At 43.8% G+C, this 21,912-nt stretch overlaps 2 protein-coding genes across 2 annotated transcripts in view; both read right to left on the bottom strand.

Annotated features, from left to right (window-relative positions):
* Positions 1 to 2,556: 2,556 nt before the first annotated feature.
* On the bottom strand, positions 2,557 to 10,538 carry TBR1 (T-box brain transcription factor 1). Its single transcript, XM_045783498.2, has 6 exons — positions 9,847 to 10,538; positions 9,106 to 9,260; positions 8,618 to 8,739; positions 7,899 to 8,057; positions 6,697 to 6,758; positions 2,557 to 3,415 (listed from the first exon to the last, which is right to left on the bottom strand). The coding sequence occupies exons 1-6, from the start codon at positions 10,536 to 10,538 to the stop codon at positions 2,557 to 2,559; spliced, it is 2,049 nt and encodes a 682-aa protein (XP_045639454.1).
* A 5,172-nt stretch (positions 10,539 to 15,710) lies between these two features.
* The window catches only part of PSMD14 (proteasome 26S subunit, non-ATPase 14), a 99,019-nt gene continuing 92,817 nt past the window's right edge, over positions 15,711 to 21,912 (bottom strand). Inside the window, exons 11-12 of the mRNA XM_045780828.2 lie at positions 18,302 to 18,364; positions 15,711 to 15,835 (exon numbers count right to left, since the gene is read on the bottom strand). Of these exons, the coding sequence (XP_045636784.1) occupies positions 15,737 to 15,835; positions 18,302 to 18,364 (162 nt within the window). The 3' untranslated portion in view covers positions 15,711 to 15,736. The remainder of the gene's footprint in view (positions 15,836 to 18,301; positions 18,365 to 21,912) is intronic.

The raw sequence follows: 21,912 nt of genomic DNA, 5'->3' as shown, positions 1-21,912 counted from the left end.
GCAAGAACGTTGAACCATTTTCCACCTCTTTCCTGGATCTCCTTTCTCTGGAGACAAAAGTACAAAAATCGCTTCTCCACGAGGTAAAGTCTGAGCTCTGCGGGCTCCTCGACTAAGACGCAGCGACGACGCCCGCCTCTCCCCCCGCCCCAGCTGGGGTATCCACATTTCTGCATTTGTTCTCAAGGGATGGGAATCTGGCCTGGGCAGGACTGGCACAGGAATTCCACGGTAGAAGAGATGGAGTGGTACCCCCCAGATACCTCCCAAAGCAAGTTTTAAGCTCAGAGCTTAAATACCGACCGTTCCGAGTTTGTTCTATGAGGCCTTACCCCACTCCAACCCCGACCAATCCCCCTGAAACATCCCGCTCAAGAAATGTAGGCCGGTCTGTGTTTGCATTTACAGATTGGCCACTCATCTCCAAGGCCTCGTATTTAAAGACCGGGATTTTCGACATCTGCCTAAAGCTGTGGTCAACAGCCTATTCTGACACGCATTTCAATTACATCCTACTCTTGCCCAAAGCCTCCCGCCTGTGAAATTTAAAGAAAATCTTAATTCCTTATTTAACACCCTCCTTTTCCTGCTCGCATTATTTCCTACTTCAGAGAAAATCAGATAGCTATGATGAGGAAGTGCCTACGTTTTCCTGGGAGAAAAAAAGTGCAACAGTGAAACTTGTCTCATAGGGAACTAAGTTACTTGTAAATAGGAAGGAAAAAGTAATTACTGGTAGTGCTATAAGGCAAATTTAAGTGGGAAATGGGAGGTGATTCCCATTACACAGACTGCCCCATATTCCAGTGGGGATGGGCCATTCTTCCTTAACCCTTAAAAGTAATCACCTATAATAAATTATTTTCAAACTGTAAACTGCTTTCAAACACCATAGTGTTTTACCAGATTTATTTACTTGTTATACACAGACGATACAAACGAGCAAAAAACAAAACGTTTCTCAATGGAGTGTGTACTTGTATAAATTATTCAGTTCACAGACAAAACGAAACAAATATAAAAATCACAACATTAGATTTACAGAAGAGCCAAAATATACACACGTTTAGACCCTGAATTCCTATTAGGAAAAATCCCCCCATGGACTGGAATCTAGATTGAATATTGTGTATGATGCATATTTCACATTAATTTTAAAATACAAAAAAAGTATAGGTTTGCTACACAACATTAGAAATCCTACTAATCTATTTCCAGGGGGATTAATGCTCCTTATCAAATATAACAAGACTTAGAGGGGGGAAAAACCAGTCTTACTTGCATTAATGCTAGTGTTTTCCCAAGGAAGTCAAATTTCAGCTGTTTCTAGGTGGCAGGGAAATCATTTTCAAAACTAAAATGCAGTAAAATATACAACTCACACAATTGATCTTCACTAGACTACACTATAGTTACCAACAATTCAGTCATCTATATCATTAGTAGAATATTCATTACAAAGATTTACAGCATATAAAGGTGGAGGGGGGACTGAAAAGATATTCAGAAACAGTTTGTCAGCATATTTGGCACCTGCACAGACCAGTAATGGATTTGGCACTTTGGGGAAAAACAAATAAGGCAAAATAATATTGCTGATGTCGAGCTATTCTATTGGGGGGAGGGGGGTGTTGGGGTGGGACATACAACTCCAGTTAACTTTGCTTTGCAGGCATCATGCCACTTAATGGACTTGCCTATGAACAGACACCTATCCTTTACAGGTGTTTGGTCGGATTCTCCTTAGCTATTTGTGTGCATTAGGGCACAGAGTAATTATTTCATGCAACGGATTGAGGAGAAGTGAGAAACCCATCATTATCTATCAAGTAATTCATGTTTCCAGAGCCTCTAAGAATATTGTTAGTTATCTCACAAGGCAATTTTTTAAAGTGGAGGGGGTGGAGAAAATGGCAAAGAAAGGAAAAGAATGGAAAGATTAAGCGTGAACTGGTTTTGTGCCTTGACGATGAAAATAAAAACTAGCCATTCGTTACAATAAATTAACACTATATACAGTCATTTCACAGGCTTTGTTCCACTAAAATTATTAACATCCCTACCATCCATCCATCCATCCACTCGGGGATAAGAAAGGACGCGCTGGGTGGGTCCAGGTTCTAGAGTCAACATCCTACGGTTAATGGGGAGGCCGAGACTTGGAGGGTCGGAATCGCTGCTGCCTGACAGGACTGCCCAGGTCTCCTAAAGGTGAAGAGTTTCATTACAAGAAAGAGAAGGAGAGGGTGAGAAAAAGACGAGAGGGAGGAGGCTTGTTAGGAGTATAACTTCATAGAAGGAGAGTAAGGAGGAAAACCAAAAGGTTTACAGCAAAGTTGAAGGTCGGTGTGCTAACTGCAGAAACTGCTGTGCAAAAAAAGGTTAAAATCGCACTCGGAGACCTGTGCTTATTCGTTGCAGACGGTATTCGAGGGCCAGATAACATGAGCGGGTGCGCGAGGTGGGCCGTGGGGAGGAAGAGCTGGGGAGAGCTGCGAGGGGCTGGCTGGGGGGCCGGGCGGCGGCGGGGCGCGGGGCCGGGCGGGCAGGGCCGGCCTAGCTGTGCGAGTAGAAGCCGTAGTAGCCGCCTATGTCCTTGGCGCAGTTCTTCTCGCAGTCCCGCTGGGCCAGCACCTCGCTCTTGAGCGGCGACGAGCTCTCGGACACCGGCGTGTCGGCGGGTGAGATCCGCCTCCGCTTGGCCTGCTCGTAAATCCCCGAGTCGCTCGAGTCGATGGACTTGATGGAGGAGGGTGTCTCGATCCAGCTGGAGTCGGACAGGTCCTTGGGCTTGGCGTCCTCGGCGGCGCCGGGCGGGAGCGGCGAGCGCTCGGCGGCCAGGCCCTCGGCCTCCTCGCCCAAATAGGGGTTGGCGCCGGCCATGCGCGCGGCGGCCGCGGCGCTGTTGGGCCAGCAGGGCAGCACCGAGCCCGACTTGGCGCCGCAGTACTGCGGGGGGCTGCGCGCGCCCCAGCCCGACGGGTCGGCGTAGTAGCCGAGCGGGCGGCCGGTGCAGCCCGCCGCCTGCAGCGGCAGCGCCTTCACGCCCGCCGCCGCGTAGGAGAGCAGCGTGGCCGCGTTGCCCGCGAAGTCCGTGGCCGTGTCGTAGGCCGAGGCGGCGAAGTCCAGCCGGTTGTTGGCGGGTGTGACAAACCAGCGCTGCGGCGACGGCGCGCCCGGGTCCTCGGCCTGCTGCGGCGACAGCAGCCCGTTGGTGTGGGGCACACTGCGGTCCGTGCCCGGCCCGGGGCCCGCGCCCGCACCCGGGTGGAAGCGGGCCTTGGCGTAGTTGCTCACGAACTGGTCCTGCAGGAAAGAGCCGGCCATAGCGTAACGGGCCCCGGGCACGATCTGCGAGCGCGGGGAATCGTTGGGCGAGGGGGTCAGGCGGTCCATGTCGCAGCCAGTGTAGATCCTGCGAGGGAAGGAGAGAGAGAGAGAACCGAGGGGTGGCAGAGAGGTCCCCTCGGGAGGCAGAAGGGAAGGCCACCTCCACTTTTCGCCCACCCCCACACTCTCCGTCTGTAACTTGAGGTCCAGGGTGGAGACGGACGAAAGGTCACAGACCTGCGTCCTCCCCAAAATAAAATAAATCGTGAAATAGTAAAGAGGTCGATTTGTCTATTCAGGGACCTAGGCAAAGAGGAAGGTTTCTCTGTTCCCTCGCGCTCTCTCGCCAACTGTACAGGGGATCAGAGAGGGGAGCACAGCAGGGGATTCTCATCCCACTTCTCCAGTGTCTGTATAAACATTCGGGCAGATTTGCCCAGGGACTAAAGCTTTACTTGTCCAGTGGGCCTTTCCTGTGCAGTGAGAGTTTCTGAGCAAAATTTCTATACAAGATACCCATTTCTTCACTCTTTGAAGAACACTTTCTTCCATTTGATACACACGCAGGCTATCCAGGTATGAATCACCAAAGACTGGCCTTCACCAGTCTTCCGAGCCTTGAGGACTGCTGCTGGAAGCCTCCACAGTGCTTACTGTCCACTGTTTCCCCCGTGTGATCCTTTAACCCCCGCCTCTACCAGTACTAACAAGATTTACTACTTGGAAACGAAGTCGTGGATCAATAGAATTCTTTTACAAAAAAAAGGTATACTTTTTCTTTCCTTCTTTCTTTTTCTTTCTTTTCTTTTTTTGTTTTTTTGTTTTTTTGTAAAGTAAGCTCTATGCCCAATGTGGGGCTTGAACTGACCACATGAGATCAAGAGTCACCCCCAGGATCAAGAGTTGCCTGCTCTACTGACTGAGCCAGCCAGGTGCTCCAAGAAAAAGTGTTCTTTACTCTGACCTTTTCCTAGCTTTTGAACCGTTACTAGTAAAAAAAATAATAATAACTTAAAAAATAAGTAAATAAAAATTAAAATTTTAAAAAAGACAAAAAAACAAAACAACAAAACACCAAAAACCACCTTTGGGGCTAACTCTTAGAGTGATTATCAACCTCCTCCAAGCAGTCTCCCACCGGTAATAGCTAATCCTTATACAATTTGACCATGTGCCAGGCACAGTTGTCTAGGACTGTACAGACAGTAATTTAGTTAACCATCACAACGATCCTCCCAGTTATGTAGCATTATTATCCCACCTTACAGATGAGAAAACTGAGGCAAAGAGAAGTTAAATAACTTGCCCACAGGTAGTAATTGTGTTACTGGGAATCACCTTAGGTGAAATAAAAATTAACTCTAGGCCCTGGGCCTAGAAAAATCCCGTTAGAATTGAGAGAGAACCGGAGACTGGATCAAGATTGGTAGAAGTGTTTTCTCCTACACATAGACACATGCCTCCCTTTTTATTTAGCTCACACATAAATGTTTTAATCTTTAATCAACACACTGTTTTGAGAGAGAGCCTCAGTCTTGTCAGAGCTTAATCCTTTGGGGAGGAGATTCCCTGGTGAGTGGCCAAGCAACCTTCTAGTCCCCCTGAACTTTTATTGCTCACCCTGTTTCTCCAAAAGTGAGCCATGCCCAAGATATCAACATAAAAGGGGAAAGGGTGGGTGGCATAAGCCATTCTGCTTTCCCCCATCCCCTAAAAACTAAGGTCTCCATTTGTATAGATAAAGAAGCTTTTATGGAAAATATACAGTTTAAGAATCAAAAGGAAGTGGCTTTTCCTGCAGAAGTCAGCCAGAGGAGGGCAGGTGAGGGTGATGCTGCTGCCCAGGTCCATTCTGCTTACCACACAAAATTTCCCTCCTGAAATTTAATGCCCGTTTCAAATAAGGAGAGGGAGGCAGGAAGGGAACATAACCAGCAAGGTGCAAATATCTTCTCTGTTTACCACCACAATATTTTAAAAAGAAAAAAGCAGCCTGCAAAAGATACAGTTTAGATGCCCATCCAGGTCCCAATCCACCTGGGATTACCGAACTGATTTGTGCAAAATAAAATGCTTTGGAACAGATGTTCACAACAGAATTAAAAGCTCAGAACCTACAAGACCCCCTAGTACAGAGACCAGTATGTCTGGTCTCCTGGGCCACACACTTTCCACAGTGCCGGCCCACGTTTTTACATCGTGAGGACTAGAATAGCTGAGTTTTTATTCTGGGAAATCATTTTGATGAGCCTCGCTTCCTCAAAACTACTCTTAAGGGACGCACATGACAGTCATAGGCGGAAATATCAATGACTCTCTTTTCAATTTGTAATAAAAAATATCAGGAGGGAAGTTTGGTATCTACCTGGAGATGGACTAGAAGCAGCCACTTGTCTATTTCTCCACAAAATTAATCTATTTCTGGTCAAAGACAACTTCAACTTTGTAGCTCTATCCCAGGCACTCGATGCAAGCCATGAAATTACAATGTATGTCGACTTCCCTTTTATGGTCGGAATAAAAGTGGGGGGATTCTGACAACCCAGATTTCGATTTTGCTATATCACGCTATGTGAACTCTTGGGCACTATGTCTGAACTCCGAGCAGGAATGCTAGAACAAGCTCAGAAAGCACTAAGTTTATATCTCCTATTACCCCCAGAGAATATCATTTTGATAGAAAAGATGAGTAAGGCAGGCCTGGAGAACAGGGTACCAACACATTTAATTAAAACACGCCTAGATGCAAAAGATAAAAGGAAATATTTTTCTTTTGAAGCTTATAAATAATACACAGCAGCAGCACCTGGGTCCTTCCCAAAGCCTGAAATAACTGTAACAGCGGCTCTGCTCGTGACCTTGCCTATGGTGGGTTCACATTTTTATTCAGTCCATAGTAAACTCGCACAGGAAAAGCTATTACACAAAACTTGGAAATGGGTAAATAAAAGTCACATATGCCAAGGAGAATGTAACAACTGCCAGAGCCACATGCACTTTCCGGCAGAATCGGGCGGTTTCAGACACAGACAATCTGAGCGGAGCATCTGCAGCGCCACATACAGCTCCCGCACCCAGGAACCAGGGCAGCTTCCCCAGCCAGCCAGCCCCAGAGGCCCGCCAACAACTTTGAAATTCATAAGAAAGATAAAAATAAGTGGAGGAAATCTTTGACCAAAATCACAAAAGCACCAAGCCAGAAAGTCACCAGAAAGAAGGGGAGCCCATAAAAAGGCAAAGGAAAACCTTGGAAACAACCTTGTCTTCACACACTCGAGCTTCCAAAAGCCTTGTACACAACAATCCACCTTTGACCTAAAGCCCAATTCCACAACTACTTGAGAAGGAAAGTGCAAAATTACTTACGTGTCATAATTATCCCGAAATCCTTTTGCAAAGGGGTTGTGATCTATTTTCAATTGTGTAATCTAAAAAAGATTTTTAAAAAAGATTAATACGATCTCACCTTCTATGGAGGTGGGTTAGGTGTTTACGAATGTATCACCACTCTTTACAGGGGCTTAAGGCCCACAAGTTCATTAAGTAGCAAGGTTTCCCTACCTGAAAAATTTGAGGGAATGAATAGAACGGGAAAAGAGAGAAAGTGTCATGAAGTTATGAGGAACACGTTTAAATTAATGATGCCTAACACTGAAGGATTGCTTTCAATTAGTTCTCCCACATGTTCCAAGTCAGTTCAAATGCACATTTTTTACAAAAAGACAGAAATCTTTAAGGGGCACTTGAATTCATCCCCAAATATTGTCTATTTTAAGTGTTTCACCACATTTTTAAAAGTTAGTCACTTCTGATTCACAACCTCAAGAACCCATAACTGCATCTTAAAATCAGCTTTAATTTAAAATAAATGCATATTTTCATTTTTGATAATTTCATTTAAGTTTTTTAAAAAAAACCACCGTCACTCCTAGTAGTCAAATCAACAGAAGTAAAATAAGTTTTGGCAAACTTGCAAATGTTGAAGAGGTTCAAGTGCTTAAAAGAAAAAAAAACCTCGTTCCACAGCTTCCAGTAATTTGATTTATTGTACTTTTTAGATATGTGAATGTGTCTGTTCTTTTGATCACCCAAAAAGTGATGTTTATTTCAGCCATCAGTTCTGAGACTTTAATTTTTTATTTATTTATTTATTTATTTTTAGATAAAGCCAAAGCTTGCCAATAATAAAATGCAGGGGGAAATCTGCTTGTTTTCTAAATGGAAGAAGAACTCAAAAAAAAAAAATTGAAAGCGAGAGAGAGGAGATTTAAATCTATTCTAGTTTGAGAACTAAATTAAAATTCCCGAAAGAAGAGGCCCTAGAAATCCTGGGCCCCTCAAAGGTGGCCCGTGTGACCCGCGATGGGGACGACTAGGAAGCGTTTTCCCACCGGCAAGGTATTCAGGGAAGGTGCCCAGCAGGCCCCTAGCCCTCCGCCTAAAAGGCGCAGCAGAGCCAGCTGTTGCTGCTGTTTGTTAGTGCCCGAGCCCGGAAAGGCCGGGGCTGCGGGCTGGGCCGGGAAGAGCCGGAGCCGCCCGCCGCGCGCCCAGCCCCCAGGCCTCCTTACATCGGTGTTCTGGTAGGCGGTGACGGCGATGAACTGTGTCTCGGGGAAAGTGAATGTCTGCACGCGGCCAGGCTGGCTGGTGTCCTCCGTGCCGTCCTCGTTCACTTCCACCACATGCAGGCGGGGCTGGTACTTGTGCAAGGATTGTAAAACCACCATCTGTCCCGCGGAGAGAAAGGGGAGCGCGGGGCGGCGCGTTAGCGCGGTCAGTGTGTTCTGGGCTGGGGCCGCGGGCGGTGCCGGGGCTGGCTGGTGCCCACCGCCCCGGCTAACTGACCGCGGGACTCGCCGGGCTGGTGACTGGCTAGCTGGGGCCAGACCAGCCCTGGTTCCCCCGGGAGCAAAGATCACCCGAGCACCGGAGGAAAACCGAACCCGACTGCCTGTCGTCAGGGCCTCCCGATCCGCCTAGCCCTCCTTTTAGGAGGAACAAAGATTTTTTACAACCCCAGATCCTGTGGGTTTCCTTCTCGAAATCAACCAAGTATTTGTACAGTACTTGGGAAGGTCGGGAACTCGGGGGATTGGGCGGGGGCAAGAACAACTTTATCGGAGGGTGGAAATAGAATTTTTAAAAGGTCTTTTTAATGAACCAAAGAAACATATGTCCAGTTTCTCATGCTGATTTAAACTAATGGACTGCATGTTAGCGAGGGACATGTGTGTGTGTGTGTGAGAGAAGAGAGAGAGTTGGGGGGAGGAGCGCTTGAGCCACTGACCTGCCCATTGTTGTTTGAAGCTCCTTTGTTGTTTGTAAGTTTTAATTTTCCAAAAGAGATTTCTTGGCGCATCCAGTGAGCCCCCGTGTTGGGGGAATCCGGATGCATATAGACCCGATTTCCTAGAGAAAGAAATACGTTGTTTACATATGCCCGGGGCACTGCCCAGTCCCAACTCCTCACCGCGTAGGACACACACACACACACACACACACACACACACACACACACCTTATTGCACAGTGAGGCCCATTAGCTGGGGGTTTTTTAGGCCTCGCTTTCTTCCTATTAACTGGAGATGATTAAAATAGCTTTTGCATAATCCTCCCCCTTCTCGCTGCTCAGTCTGTCCCCCTATCCCCCTCGTTTCCTTTTAGAAGTCATTGGCCGATCGTTTTAAAAGTCTCTCGAGCCAGTCCACAAAGGCTTTAATTAATCATTCTCACCTAAATAAGTGTCAGGAAAATGTGTTAATTGGAAGGACTTGCCTTGCACATTGGTGTCCGCTTTGCCGCAAGGAACCCATTTGCCTCCTTGAAACCTCCAGTGATTGGGATCCGCCAAAATCACATCCACAAAAATATTGTAATGAGCCGTGGGATCGAGACCAGAAATGTTAAAACTTAAAAAAGGAAACATGCGCCTATTTAAATTAAGGGGGGGGGGGGAGAAAACAAGAGAAAAAACACATAAATGTTAAAGATTAAATGGAAGAAGCGCGGCGCCAGATAGCAAAGCAAAACTTGTTCTTCCAGCGTCGATGAGCAATGTTTGCTGGGTTAGAGAAGGGGTGGTGGGGGAGGAAAAGAAGTGAGGCTGAAGTCGGGGAGATCGGCGGGTGAGCTGGAGTGCGGAGTCGGCAGGTGTCACTGCCCAGGTGGAGAGTGAGGTTGGCGACCCGCACCTCCACCTGCCCTTGGTTCCGGGCGTTGATGGCGTCCCTACAATTTCCCAGCCGCAGGCCGGGACTCTCCCTCTCTTTCGCCTTTCTCCGGCCCCCTGCCTGGCTCTCTGACCACATTTCTAGAGCGGGAACCCCCTTACCAACATCACCACGGCGCTTACACCTTCCACTTTCCCTTTTTCCAAAACCAGCCAACTCCAGGGCGCACCAGAGCGCCTTCCACTCCGCTCCCGACCCCAAAAGATCGCTACCGGGGTTAGTCACACCCGGCGCACTTGCCCCCGGGCCGTGCCTGGAGCAGCGACTGCCGAGAATGCAGCGTTACCTTCCCTGCTTGGTGATGATCATCTCCGTTTGGTGGCGGTGAAATTTCAGCCAGAGGGGCCTGTTGCACAGGTACACCTGCGCTTTGCCGGGTACCAGTCCGGGCTGCGTGGAAGAGAACTGGTAGAACGGGGCTCCTTGGTAGGAGTGGCTGTACTGCTGTGGGTAGGGGTAGCCGGCCGCGGGGTAGCCCTGCGGTGAGGAGTTGGACAGGAGGCTGTTGTAGGCTCCGTTGGTGATGACCGGGTGGTGGGCCATGTAGCGGCTGGGACTGCCGATGGAGAAGGCGGGGTGCGCCGGTCCGTGCTGGCCGGGGTACGGGAACATGGCACTGGGAGCAGTGGCCGCAGACTGTGGCTGGCTGGACTGAGAGAGGAGGTAGCGATCTGCAGCAGAGCCATCGAAACTGTGACGAAGCTCAGAGACCCCGTCCAAGACAGGAGAGAGTTTACTTCTCTGGACGTCCCCTGGTGAGTCCTTGGAGTCAGGAAAATTGTCTGTATCTGACTGATTCGTCATCCCCCTGGTAATTTTTTTCAAAGGTGAACTTCTCTCCAGGTTGTCAGTGGTCGAGATAATGGGATGATCGTGCAAGACAAGCTCAGATCCGCCTGAATGTGGGTAGCTGCTGCTCACATTGAGAAATTTCTTGGAGAGCATGATAGAAGGAGAAAGGCAGTGCTCCAGCTGCATAGCTCTAGAACCTGAACACTCGCCCTCCTGTCCCTGGTTTTTAAAGTCCTATTTATCATAAACTAGAAATCCACAGACCCCCTCACTAGACAGAAAGCACTTCAACCAGCAAATGCTTCTCAAAGGTTTGATTTACTTTTTTTTTTTCCCTGGGAGAAGAGATTGGCCAATTGACACTATGCAGCAATCAGAAAAGGCTCACTTTTGATCTTGCTGCTTGTGCAGCCGATGAAACGGCTCCTGCCATTGGTTAACTGCTGACAGTAATTTAATTAGATAGACATTAATTAGGATAATCACCTGGCTCCTGGTCGCGACGATCATGGCAAATTGAAGGGGATGATTTTATTGTTGGCTTGGGGGGTGGGGAATGTGTGTTGGCTTTACGTGAGCACTGTTGTGTCACCTTTAAGCTTTGTGACCACTGCTTTAGGAAGATTCAAAGATGTGCAATTTACTAAACATTTTCCTACCTTCCCCCCACCTCCCTCCTCTCGAGCCGAGGGGCGGAGGAGGGAATTCGATGATGCTAGGAGACTTTTCGGATCTGAATGAGCCAAATATTCAGTTGAATGTAACGATTTCAAGTGCAAAGTATACAAAGCGCGAGCCGGTGGCCTCTTCTCGCCCTGTAAAAGTTCCAGAGTCTGTCTTTTCCAGTTAATACGGAAGCACATAACACCTGAGCCAGTCCTTTGTGAGCAGGTCCTGCGTGTCCTCGGCGAACCGCCCCCCCCCCACGCACACCTTTTTAACTACATACATAAATAAATAAATCACTGCTGCTGAGAGCCACAGCGATGAAAGTGAGCGGGAGGGGGGAGAAGTGGGGGCGAAAAGCTGCAACTCACCCACCCATCCGCCCACCTCGGGAAGGTTCGGTTTCTTGCTCGAGCACTGAAACAGTGACAATCCATGATCACCTTTTTAAGTTTTGAAATAATCATAAGCTGTCGGGCTGAAGTGCCTTAATGTATTTGCAGTGATGTTTACGAGGTCTTTACTAAATATTTTATCAGCGAGCTTGGTTGCAGATTATCTGAAGAGCATCTAACTGGGGGCAGGCGCCATGCATGCCGCGCGTCCCACTGCACTTCCTTCTCTCTGAGGTACTGGCTTGGCGACAAGGTTCAAAAGCCTCGCCAGGAAAAGAAAGGGCCGAGTCCTCGTGCAAATGGGTTCGCTGGAAGCGCTGATCTGGGGAGACAGAGTGGAAGTGGTGTCAACGCAGTGATCGATACCGAAGACGTGTGCGTGTGTGTGTGCGTGTGTGTGTGTGTGTGCAACGTTTATATAATCTGGAGGGGAGGGGAAAAAAAAAAACAAACCCGTGCCAGTAAGTTTAAAATGAGGAAGAATCAACGGAGGAATAGAGAAAATAACCAATTTAAAAAGATGTTGGCACAAATAAATAGCACGAGGCCCAAAGCGACCCTGCGATGTCGGCAGAAATCTCCCAGTACTGGGTCTAGAGAGGAGCCCAGCCCTGCGCCTGGACCTGAGGGCCAAGAGCACAGAGGCTTCATCCGCCCCAAGTTGCTTCCGGTGGCGGCACCCGCCAATCTGCCCTCCTGCGGCTTTCCCCGGGACGCCGAGCCGCGCGGGAAGGAGGAGGAGGCGCGCGGCGGGAGCTCAGTTGGGCCCCGCAGGCTGGCCGACAGGCGGGCGGGCTCCGCGCCGAGCACTGCTAGGACTGGCAGCCTGAATGGCCCTCCCCGCGCCCGGCCATCCGCCCGGCCATCCGCCCGGCTCTGGTGCATTGTCTAACGTCCCCGAGCGGCCTGAGCTTAGGCTGCCCAGCTCCCCGGCGGTCCCCAGAGGCAGCCGCCGCCCGGGAGACTCAGGGAGCCTGGGCAGAGCCGCGCTGGCGCAGACACCAGGGGCACACACTCTTCCAGGGGCAGAGGCACGGCCCGGGAACCTCCGGCCGGTGCAGCCGAAGCCTTCGAGAGCACGCGTCAGCCCTCCTCGGGCCTCGGCACCTCCCTGACGGAAAGCGGCGCTGGGGACATAGGGTGGGTCCTGGACTTGGGCAGAGAGGGGTTAACCAGACTCTACTTCCGCCTAGGCGGGCGCCTTTTTAAAGAGCGCTGCCTCAGTGGGCCGAACGGTCAGCGCGGAGCCCAGCCTGAGTCCCCGAGGCGGGCTGGGCGCCTTGGCTGCAGAGGGCACCAGCTGTGGCCTCCAGCGGGGCGCCGCGAGCCAGGCCCAGCGCGGACCGCCCTGGGCTGGACAAGTGGGTGACCAGATGTCCGAATGAAGCCGAGACGGTTTTCTGAGAGAAAAATACAGCCAGACCCATTTTTCCTTTCGGCAGCAAATCTCAGCTCCTGGCCATGAAGCGTCATCGACAAGCTGGGCCTTGGCTGTTGAGGCGTCGGGGTGCGGGGGAGGGGGCGGTAGCTATGCCACTATTTGACACTTGTTTTTTATGCCCTTTGCCTTCCACCACCATTTCTCCTGAGAGGTTTTTGCCCAATTTTAGCTATTCGAGTTTTCTCCTTTCTTAGATCATTAACTTCTTTGTCTCTGAGCGCCTCTCTGTCCCCTGCTTCCAAGGTTACCCTCCGCCCCTTTCTCATTGGGACAAGAGCCTTTAAGTAGGTAGCCAAAAAGGCGAGACTGCACCTGGGCTCTTGAGGCTTTCTCATTCGTGGCATCCTGAATTAACTTTTTAAAGAATGTAGAATGCAAAAATGAAATGTTAAAGTATAGAAAAGGAATAGAGGGCACCTTCCTCAGTTTTTAAGGAATTGGAATAGGAGATAAATGTGCATTCTGATTTAAGATTACCAGTACTAAATTCAGTATTCCTCATTACAGGCTATGTCTTGAACTTACATATGCTCAAAAGGGAAAACTCACTTTCCTCAAGATCGGCACACCTGCTCTTGAGCCATACTTGTGTGCAGCAGGGATTCTCAGACTTTAAAGTGCATATGAACCATGCCAGAATTCTTGATTCTTGATTCAGGTCCTGAAGTGGGGGGTCTGGATTCTGTATATATAATGAGCTCCCAGAAGAGCCAGGTGCTCGTGGTCCAGGCAGATCACACTGTATAGTGAGGTTGGAGCTTCCAATGGCCCCATGTTAGTCAAAGAGGAAAGCAGGGACATCTCTATACTAGAGGCAAGCAGGAGCTTTGGTTCTTGTGCTGCTTTAATGCTGGATAGTAGATGGGTAAAGATGCTCACGTAAGCACATACACACCTTATTGAGCTTGTGATTAAGTAAGTCGTTTCAATGCCTAACTGGACCTGAGCCATCAGGCCGCTGCTAAAATAGCTGGACATTCCAGGACAAAATGTTCATTGAGACTCAGGGCATCCTAATTTTGATCCATTCCAAATCTCGAAAGAAAATGCAGGTTTTTGCCAGGAGGGATCCTGGTAAGGTTTTGAAATTGGGAGTTTTTCCAACATGGACCAAGTAGTAGAAAGTGGTACTGGTTGTGGGGAATCCACGGCAATGAGGTGATCAAATAAGAGCAAAAGGCAGGCATTGGGTAAGCCTTCTCAGGAGATGTTTTCAGGAGACTAAAATGAAAAACCAAGCATTTCAAATGGAATGTTGAGAACGGCCTCTGGATTATTGAGGCCTTCTTCTAAGGGCATACTGTATGAAAAAAATATTGACTAGCTCTAATGAGTGTCCATGAAATAAATCATAGAACCCTATTTATGTAAGGGGAAAAACCATGTATCCAAAAAAGTCTGCACAAGATTAAATTAGGCAAAAGGAAAACTTCTGCTAACTTCCACTTATATTTTAATTGTAAATGGTTAGCTGTTGTAATCTCAACAATTAAATTAATACATATTACATGTCCTACATAAAACATACTATGACTATATATGAGAAAAAGCCACAAGATAAGCAAACGCTCGGAATACCTCTTATTCCACCAAAAAAGAGACTGTGAAACACAGTGGGAATTTAAGCCATTTCTACTTTTAGCTTCTGGTAACTGTTCATTAGGCAACCAATAAGAGCCTAGAATTGTTCAAATAGGACAGTAATTTGGTCCACCACATTCCCATCACCTCTAGTAGGGGTTAAGCCTAAATTCCAAGTCCCCAAGTAAAACCCTCTTTTAATGAAGCCTTAGAAACAAACATTTTTACCATATTTTCACAAAGGGTACAGACAAGAATTAAATCTGTCTCCGTATGTTTTCCCATACTCCTTGGTGTACCCAGAATGGTGCTATGCCATGAGTATTAATGGGGGCAGTTATTTATGTATATTGGGTTAGAAACATGTTGAGGGATAAGATCATCTATAAAACCTGCCATTAGTCAAATTTTTGTCTTTATCAGAAAACGGAGTACTTTTAATTTGGGAAAGGTGAGAGAAAACAATAACAAAATTATTTCTTATGTGCTTATGATATTAAACTCACATATGGGGACTTTTCTCAATTTGCTTTGAAGAGATTATATACCTTCTATGGCTGTCTTAACAAAAAGTCTAGTGGAGTTTGCAGCAGGCAACTCCCAGATAATCTCAACGTTGGTAGAATGTACTCCTTAAAAAAATAATAATGCCTAAATTAACATTGTCCCCTTTTTCTTCTTAAATGTATTCCTCTGAAATCCTGGAAAGTATATGTTAAGATATTGACTATACAATGTTAATTTGTGACAGATACTTTTAATAAAATATGTCAACATTTTTTTTTCTGGGTTACGCACTAATGGGGTAGCAACTCCTTAATGGCAATCATTCTACATTTGTGAAGTTTTGTTATCACGTCGATGTTTTATGTGTTATAAGATCTTAAATTGCAAAGAGAAACATAGCTTTGTGTGAGATTTCGAGAGCACTGTCAAATGTTATTCTGTCAATTCCACCCAGTGCCAAAAAACCTCAGGAGACATAGATTGTAAATGTATTTTATTTTGTAAGCAACAATCAAAATATATTTGTGTTACTGATTTCTTCAAATATTAAATGGGATCTTAACAAAATTTGTCCACTTTGATGTATTCTTATACAACTTTGGAATCTGCAAAGACCCTGACTAAAGAAACAGAAGTAATTGCACAACTGAGACTGAAGGTGTTACAGTGCTGCAAATGATGCCAGATGTCTTACATTTAACCAAACACACCTTCAGAGGTCCCTTGATTTTGAGCATTAGGAACAATAGAGGAATATACGCTGAAAAGTATCACCAATAGCTTTTTGCATTGTTTTATTTAAATACGACAGTATCCAACATAGCTGCTAAACACTGGACAATATTTGAAGTCATAAGTACATCCACATGTTCCTCCAAATGACGTTTGGGGTCCTAAATAAAAAAATAAGGAAAGAAAAAAAAGGAACCACATTATTACTTAGTTTAAGTAGTTCATGAAACTGGTAAAGAAAGCCAAACCTAAATTTATATATATTTTATAATTTAATTTTCCTAATATGTTGTTATATTCTAGGATTACTAAATGTATTAAACAATTAAGTACCTGATAAAATAATAGTTTGCCCAATGAAAAACTGCTTTACACAATCAGTGCCATGACTCTGTATCAGAAATTACAAAGAGTAACAAGGAATTCTATATAGCCGCCGCATCTGATTTTTTAAAAACAAAGTATAAGCATTTGTAAGTGTGCAGAAGCCCCAGTATGGGTGCACATTTTCTGCCATTCATATTTATTGATTGTCTGAGTGGGTTCTTTACTCACAGATGTACCAATAGGTAAGAGTTCAATGTGAATTCTCTCTCATCATTTCCTCTGTAATTTTAATTTAGATTTAATTCCTGTATAATTTTAATGTTTAATATTTCAGGAAAAAGTGCTTTAAATGATTCAGGAAATATTCTTGGATCAAAAGCCACTGTTGTTTAAAAATTTAAATACAATGTTAAGATACACATATTTTACATGTATATAATATGTATAAAATAATGGTAAGAATAAATATTTTCTGCAGCTATTTTGAAAAAATAAAGTATCACAGAAAGTACCTAGATACAATCTTTTAACTGAAACCTGATCAAATCTACATTGGAAACATCGGACTTAAAAATGAGGCTTAAAATAACACTGTAATAAATGAAGTTAAATTAAAATGCTTAATTGATATTTATGTTTAAGGCTGAGCTGAATGAAGTATTTCAGCTAAACGTGAAAGCTTTAAAATATATATATTGCACACAATAAAAACCTCTCAATTAAAGCATTCTTTTTGTATGGGTATTGCTAAAATACCCAAGACTCCTAACTTTAAACAAATGCTCATCACTGGAATTATTTCTTGGCTGTTCTTTTCTAAATTACAATTTTAATATATGCTTGAGTTCCTTAAACAACACAGAAATATTACATGCTACAAATAATTTCAAGTAATTAGACCACATATTAAATTTTCCTTATTTCAGAAATCAGCCTTAGGACATTTTAGGTGAAAGTGTCTGAGAAAGACTGGCAGGAGAAAAAGATAGTGATCTGATTCCATTACAGACAGTTTTGCTTTTGCCACGCAATAGGCTAAACCAGTGAAGTGCTAGATTAAAAAAAATGATTCTGGTGATTATTCAACTTTGCCCATGACATATTTTTCAGCCTTATTTTAATTTAGACCTTTTAGTTGTTGCTAACTGTGAAAATAAAATCTACATCATACCCTCAGAGTCATTTATTCAAAAAGCAGTTAGTGGTTCTATAAAGTGCAAGACTCCAAGTTGGTGATCTAATAATATATATTAGACTCCAATAAGTAGTGGGAAAAGACAAGGTAACTAACTAGATCACACAGGATGAGAGAAGAAGATGAACTGTATTTCATTTTGTTTGGGGAGGGTTCTAGCTGTTTTTAAATTATAATATTCAGAATGTAGTGAGATTTAATTTCACTAATTATGACATTTAAGTCAGACCTTTGCCCCTACTGCTCTATTGGAGTAACTGGTTTTGTAGTGAATTGGTAACACACTTCCCTCAGTTATCTACATTACTTCTTGTGGCAGCTGGGTGATTCTTAGAGATTTCCCATCCAAGAATGGTCCTGGCCCAAACCTACATAGCTTGTGAGATGTGATGGGATCAGAGCATATGGTAGGATGGCTGAAAGCAAAGACAGCTTAGTGTCTTGCATCTGAAATATCAAGATTCTGCCAACATCAGCAATATGATAACCATGTTCCATGAAATGAAAAAAAATGTAATCAACATTCTTTAAAAAACAGTCTAATTAATCTGTAGATTCTTTTAATTGGTTGGTGTGTTCCCCCAACCCTCAGAAAATAGGAACTAAAATATATATTTCGTCTTGGAAATGTGAAAGAGCAAATACTTAAAACCTTTTCTCCTCACTCACTATAATCCAATGGGGCTCTCAGCCTTCTCAGGAACATTACCTATATACCGAAGCCTACATATTGACAAACTGTATCATTTAAAAAACTGTTACATATGAAATAAACCATTCTATTATCCTCGATGATAATATTATTTCAAGTAAAAATAATACTTGAAAAATTAACTCAGGATGTAAGTTTCCTCATTTATTTCTAGTGAGTTATTTTCACTATAGTATCTCACAGATATATTTGTGACTTCACTATACGTGGCAAAGAGAATCTGACATCAAATAATTCAGTGACCTTTAAAAATTAGCATATTTACATGACAAAAGAAAAATGTAGAGTGAACAAACAAGGGAAAAAAAATCATACACAGGCCCTAAAACAGTTTGAACTCTACAAGAGCGCGTTATCGCGCGACTGCATAACCTACTACGGTGTATACCTCACCTGCTTGCCAACATTCTTTATTGCCAGCTGTTCAGGTGTCATCTTATCTTCTTCTTCTACAGCCTGTGAATGAAACACAAAGGACAGAGTTTCAAATTCTAAATTTACTTTTCCCACTGCAGAATACTCACTGAAGACAATGGTGATCATAATTTTCATTCACAGAACCTTTTATTCAAGTGACTTACTAAACAAAAAAGCAAGTTTGCTAATCTTCAGAATAACCTTCAGTGTAATAATAACTATTACCACCATCATTTATTTTTACTTTTTAAAAAAAATTTATTTATTTAATCTGAGAGCGAGTGAGCGAGAGAGAGCACGAGCAGGGGGAGTGGCAAAGGGAGAGGCAGGCTCCCCACTGAGCAGGGAGCCCAACTCCATGCGGAGCTCCATCCCAGGACCCCAGGATCACGAACCAAGCCAAAGGCAGACACTTAACTGACTGAGCCACCGAGGCACCCCACCACCATCATTTTGAAAACAGACTTAAGAAATACATAAAAGACACTGAATATGTCAAACTTGACCTCCACATGGTAGTGTTCACCATCTGGACATTACAGCATTCTTGAGGGATGGCTAAAGTGGAGGAGACAAGTACCTGAGGCAGTTGCTTATGGCATCATGGTGCTAACTAGTCCTAGTCTATCTTCTTTTCCTTGTCCTACTTTCATTACGCCTCTGCCCCAACTTCCCATTTCTTTGTCTCCTTTTTCTTGTCAACTGAACACATGCACACCCAGGATCTATTTAACTATCGGCAGCTCTTAGGATCAAAGGAGCTGCTGCCTTTTGATCCACTTAACAAATCATATAGTTTTCTCCCTTCATAACTCTACATATTTAAATCTCTAAAAGTAGTACATGTATTCAGAAAAAACATCTCACTTTTCCACGACTGATCTTTAGTAATCATGAAGAAACAGAGTAATCTGAAGTTTTTAACAGGAAAAGCTTACTAGAATTAAAAGCCAAATCAAGTAAAAATTAAATCAACCAAAACAATATACACAAACCATTTTCTATTATTTTCAGTTAGTTACAAACTCATGTGTATGACCATAAATTTTCTAGCAAGTAATAACGAAATAATTACAGCATGTAGATTAGCTACCATCACTGTCCCTCTCTCAACAATGGCACCACCATAAAAACTCTTTACTGAGAAGGAGCCTCCTTAAGAGTTGGGGGATGTTTCTGTGTGAAGCCAGGACTCTGTATCAGGTGAGCTCCTGGTCTATGATTTATTCATAGCGTCTGATAAATGGCAAACAAAGAAAACTGAAGGATCGTCAACCTTAAGAAATAATACCATAGCACTTACCACAAATATGATTACAAAAGGGGTGAGATGGTGGGGGTGGAAAGCAGGAAACCAAAATCCCAGTGAGGGTTAGATTTGGATACTCTAAACTTAATAATCTCGCAGCTGCCAAATTTCTTCATGTGTGAACAATGAACATGTAGGAAATGCAATCATCAGACATTTCCCATAAACTGGGAAGTTTGGCTGCATTTCACACCTTCTTAATAGTTTTGTAAACAGAGAACTTGAAAATGAGCAAAGATGGCAAGTGTCTAATTTTATAAATGGACAAACTATCTAGAGAATTTTCCCCAGTAGAACCTGCCTAAAGAGAAAAGATGGTGAGTAAGTACTGTATCTACTGATTATTAGGGGATACTTATTTACAACACATCATTAAGAAAATACATCTCATAAAACTGGAAGAAGAAAAACTAAAACCTAATAACACTCCAAATCTAGAATTCCCTAGATAGAGAATATGTTCATTTTCAGAGTCAGATGTCACTCCTATTATGCTCAGCTAGTTAAAAAAGTATTACCTAAGCAGGAAATTGCTTCTCCCACTATCTCCATGTTTTACATATATAGAAACATGAGCAACACATAAAAAGTTTGTTTTTCTCAATTACTTTTACAAATCATGAAACTACACCTTACCGACTTGAAAACATTATTGGATGAATGGAACAATTCACATAAGTTTGTACTCTGCATTCATTCAGTGTTAGTTGCTCTATGCACATGTCAAAAACAGTACAGTACTGGAAGGAGGTACGAGTTTTGGAATTTGGCTCAAAATACCAGTCAATGTACAAATAGTTATTACAAAGTATTTTGGAGTACTGCAAATATCAAAGATGGCAGGTATGCAAAGATGAAAGTCAAAAAGCATTTAAAGCACTGATCTTATTTAAAAGGTTAAACAGAATGTGAAAAGCTCCAACTTTATCTTTTACATCATTTAACCACTTTACCAATTAGTTTTTCCATTTCCAATAATTAAAAGAGAGAGTTCACAAACTCTTTGAGAAGTGCAGATGGTAAAAAGTACTCCCAGCCATAGATGCCATCTGGAAAATGAGGAGCAGCTGTAGATTTAGGCATATACTAAGGTTGCAAACCCCCATGACAAAGAATAAGCACATCTTTTTCATTCTAAGACAGACCAGATCAGACCAGATCATCACATCAAACCCATAAATATTTTCTCCACTTACCTAAGTCACCTATATCTCATCTACCATCTGGGCAAGACCAGTTAGTCTTCATTCATAGTTCTAATCTGGCTAGTCACCAGGAAAAATTAAGAAATGGTAGCAGCAGAAACAAATGAAATTCAGGCACAGGCAGTGTCCTCACTAGGGGAACTTCTGTGTTTATGGCAACTTCTGTGATTTGGCATCAAATTTTGCTTTTGCATTCATGCTCTTCGGTTTACTCAACCAACAAAAAAGCACTGAAAATGTTTGTGGCTATTCACACTAGAAACGTTTTTAACAGTTTATCAACAAAGACCCCCAGATGGCTATCCCATCATGCACGGTCTGCAGAGTTCTAAGAAATTCCTAGAATTTGGTCTGTTATGTTATCATAATCCCCTCAGATGTACCCCCATCTTAAAGAGGCTTTTATGAACCCATTAACTTCATTCTCTTTTTTCTGATAATGGTCAAATTTCTTAAATGGAAAACCTGTATCTTAGATTCTACCATTTAATTTACCCTTTAATAAATATGGACTGGATTCTTTGCACTTCATTAACACTCTTTTAAGGATCTCCACCAGGTAAATTCCAACGAACTCAGTTTTCTTGAACTTTCTAAACACCTTTAAGAGCTTCTCCAATACCTGTTTTCCCTTCTAGTCTTTTAACCTCTCTGCTTTTATGACACCGTGTCTCTTATTTTACTTCATACTTCTCTAGTCCTTGGGCTTCTTCTTTTCCCTTTGAAATGTTAACCTTCTTCACTCTACAACATGCCATACTCCCATTTAAGCACATGCTTTCTAAAATCACATACATGGCAATTTTTTCTCACCATTGAACAAGCTCTGAGTAACTGCTAGTGAATTTTAAAATAATGTATTTTACTTCTTTCTTGATTTTATGTGAGGTCAATGTATTGACTGTGTAACTGAAAATCACATTACTGGATTAAGGCAGTAGAGAATGAGTTTAAAGAAGTGGCTTTTATAAAACATACTTGGGAAAGCAAAATCAACAAAGATGAAACAATTAGAAATCTAAGACAGGATAAGAGGCGTGAGTTTGGAGAGCATAAAATTGGTTTTCCTACCA

The sequence above is a fragment of the Ursus americanus genome, chromosome 1 (assembly GCF_024610735.1).
Source record: "Ursus americanus isolate L20-20 chromosome 1, mUrsAme1.1.p, whole genome shotgun sequence".
Taxonomy (NCBI): Eukaryota; Metazoa; Chordata; class Mammalia; order Carnivora; family Ursidae; genus Ursus; species Ursus americanus.
This window is presented reverse-complemented; position numbering and strand designations above follow the sequence as displayed.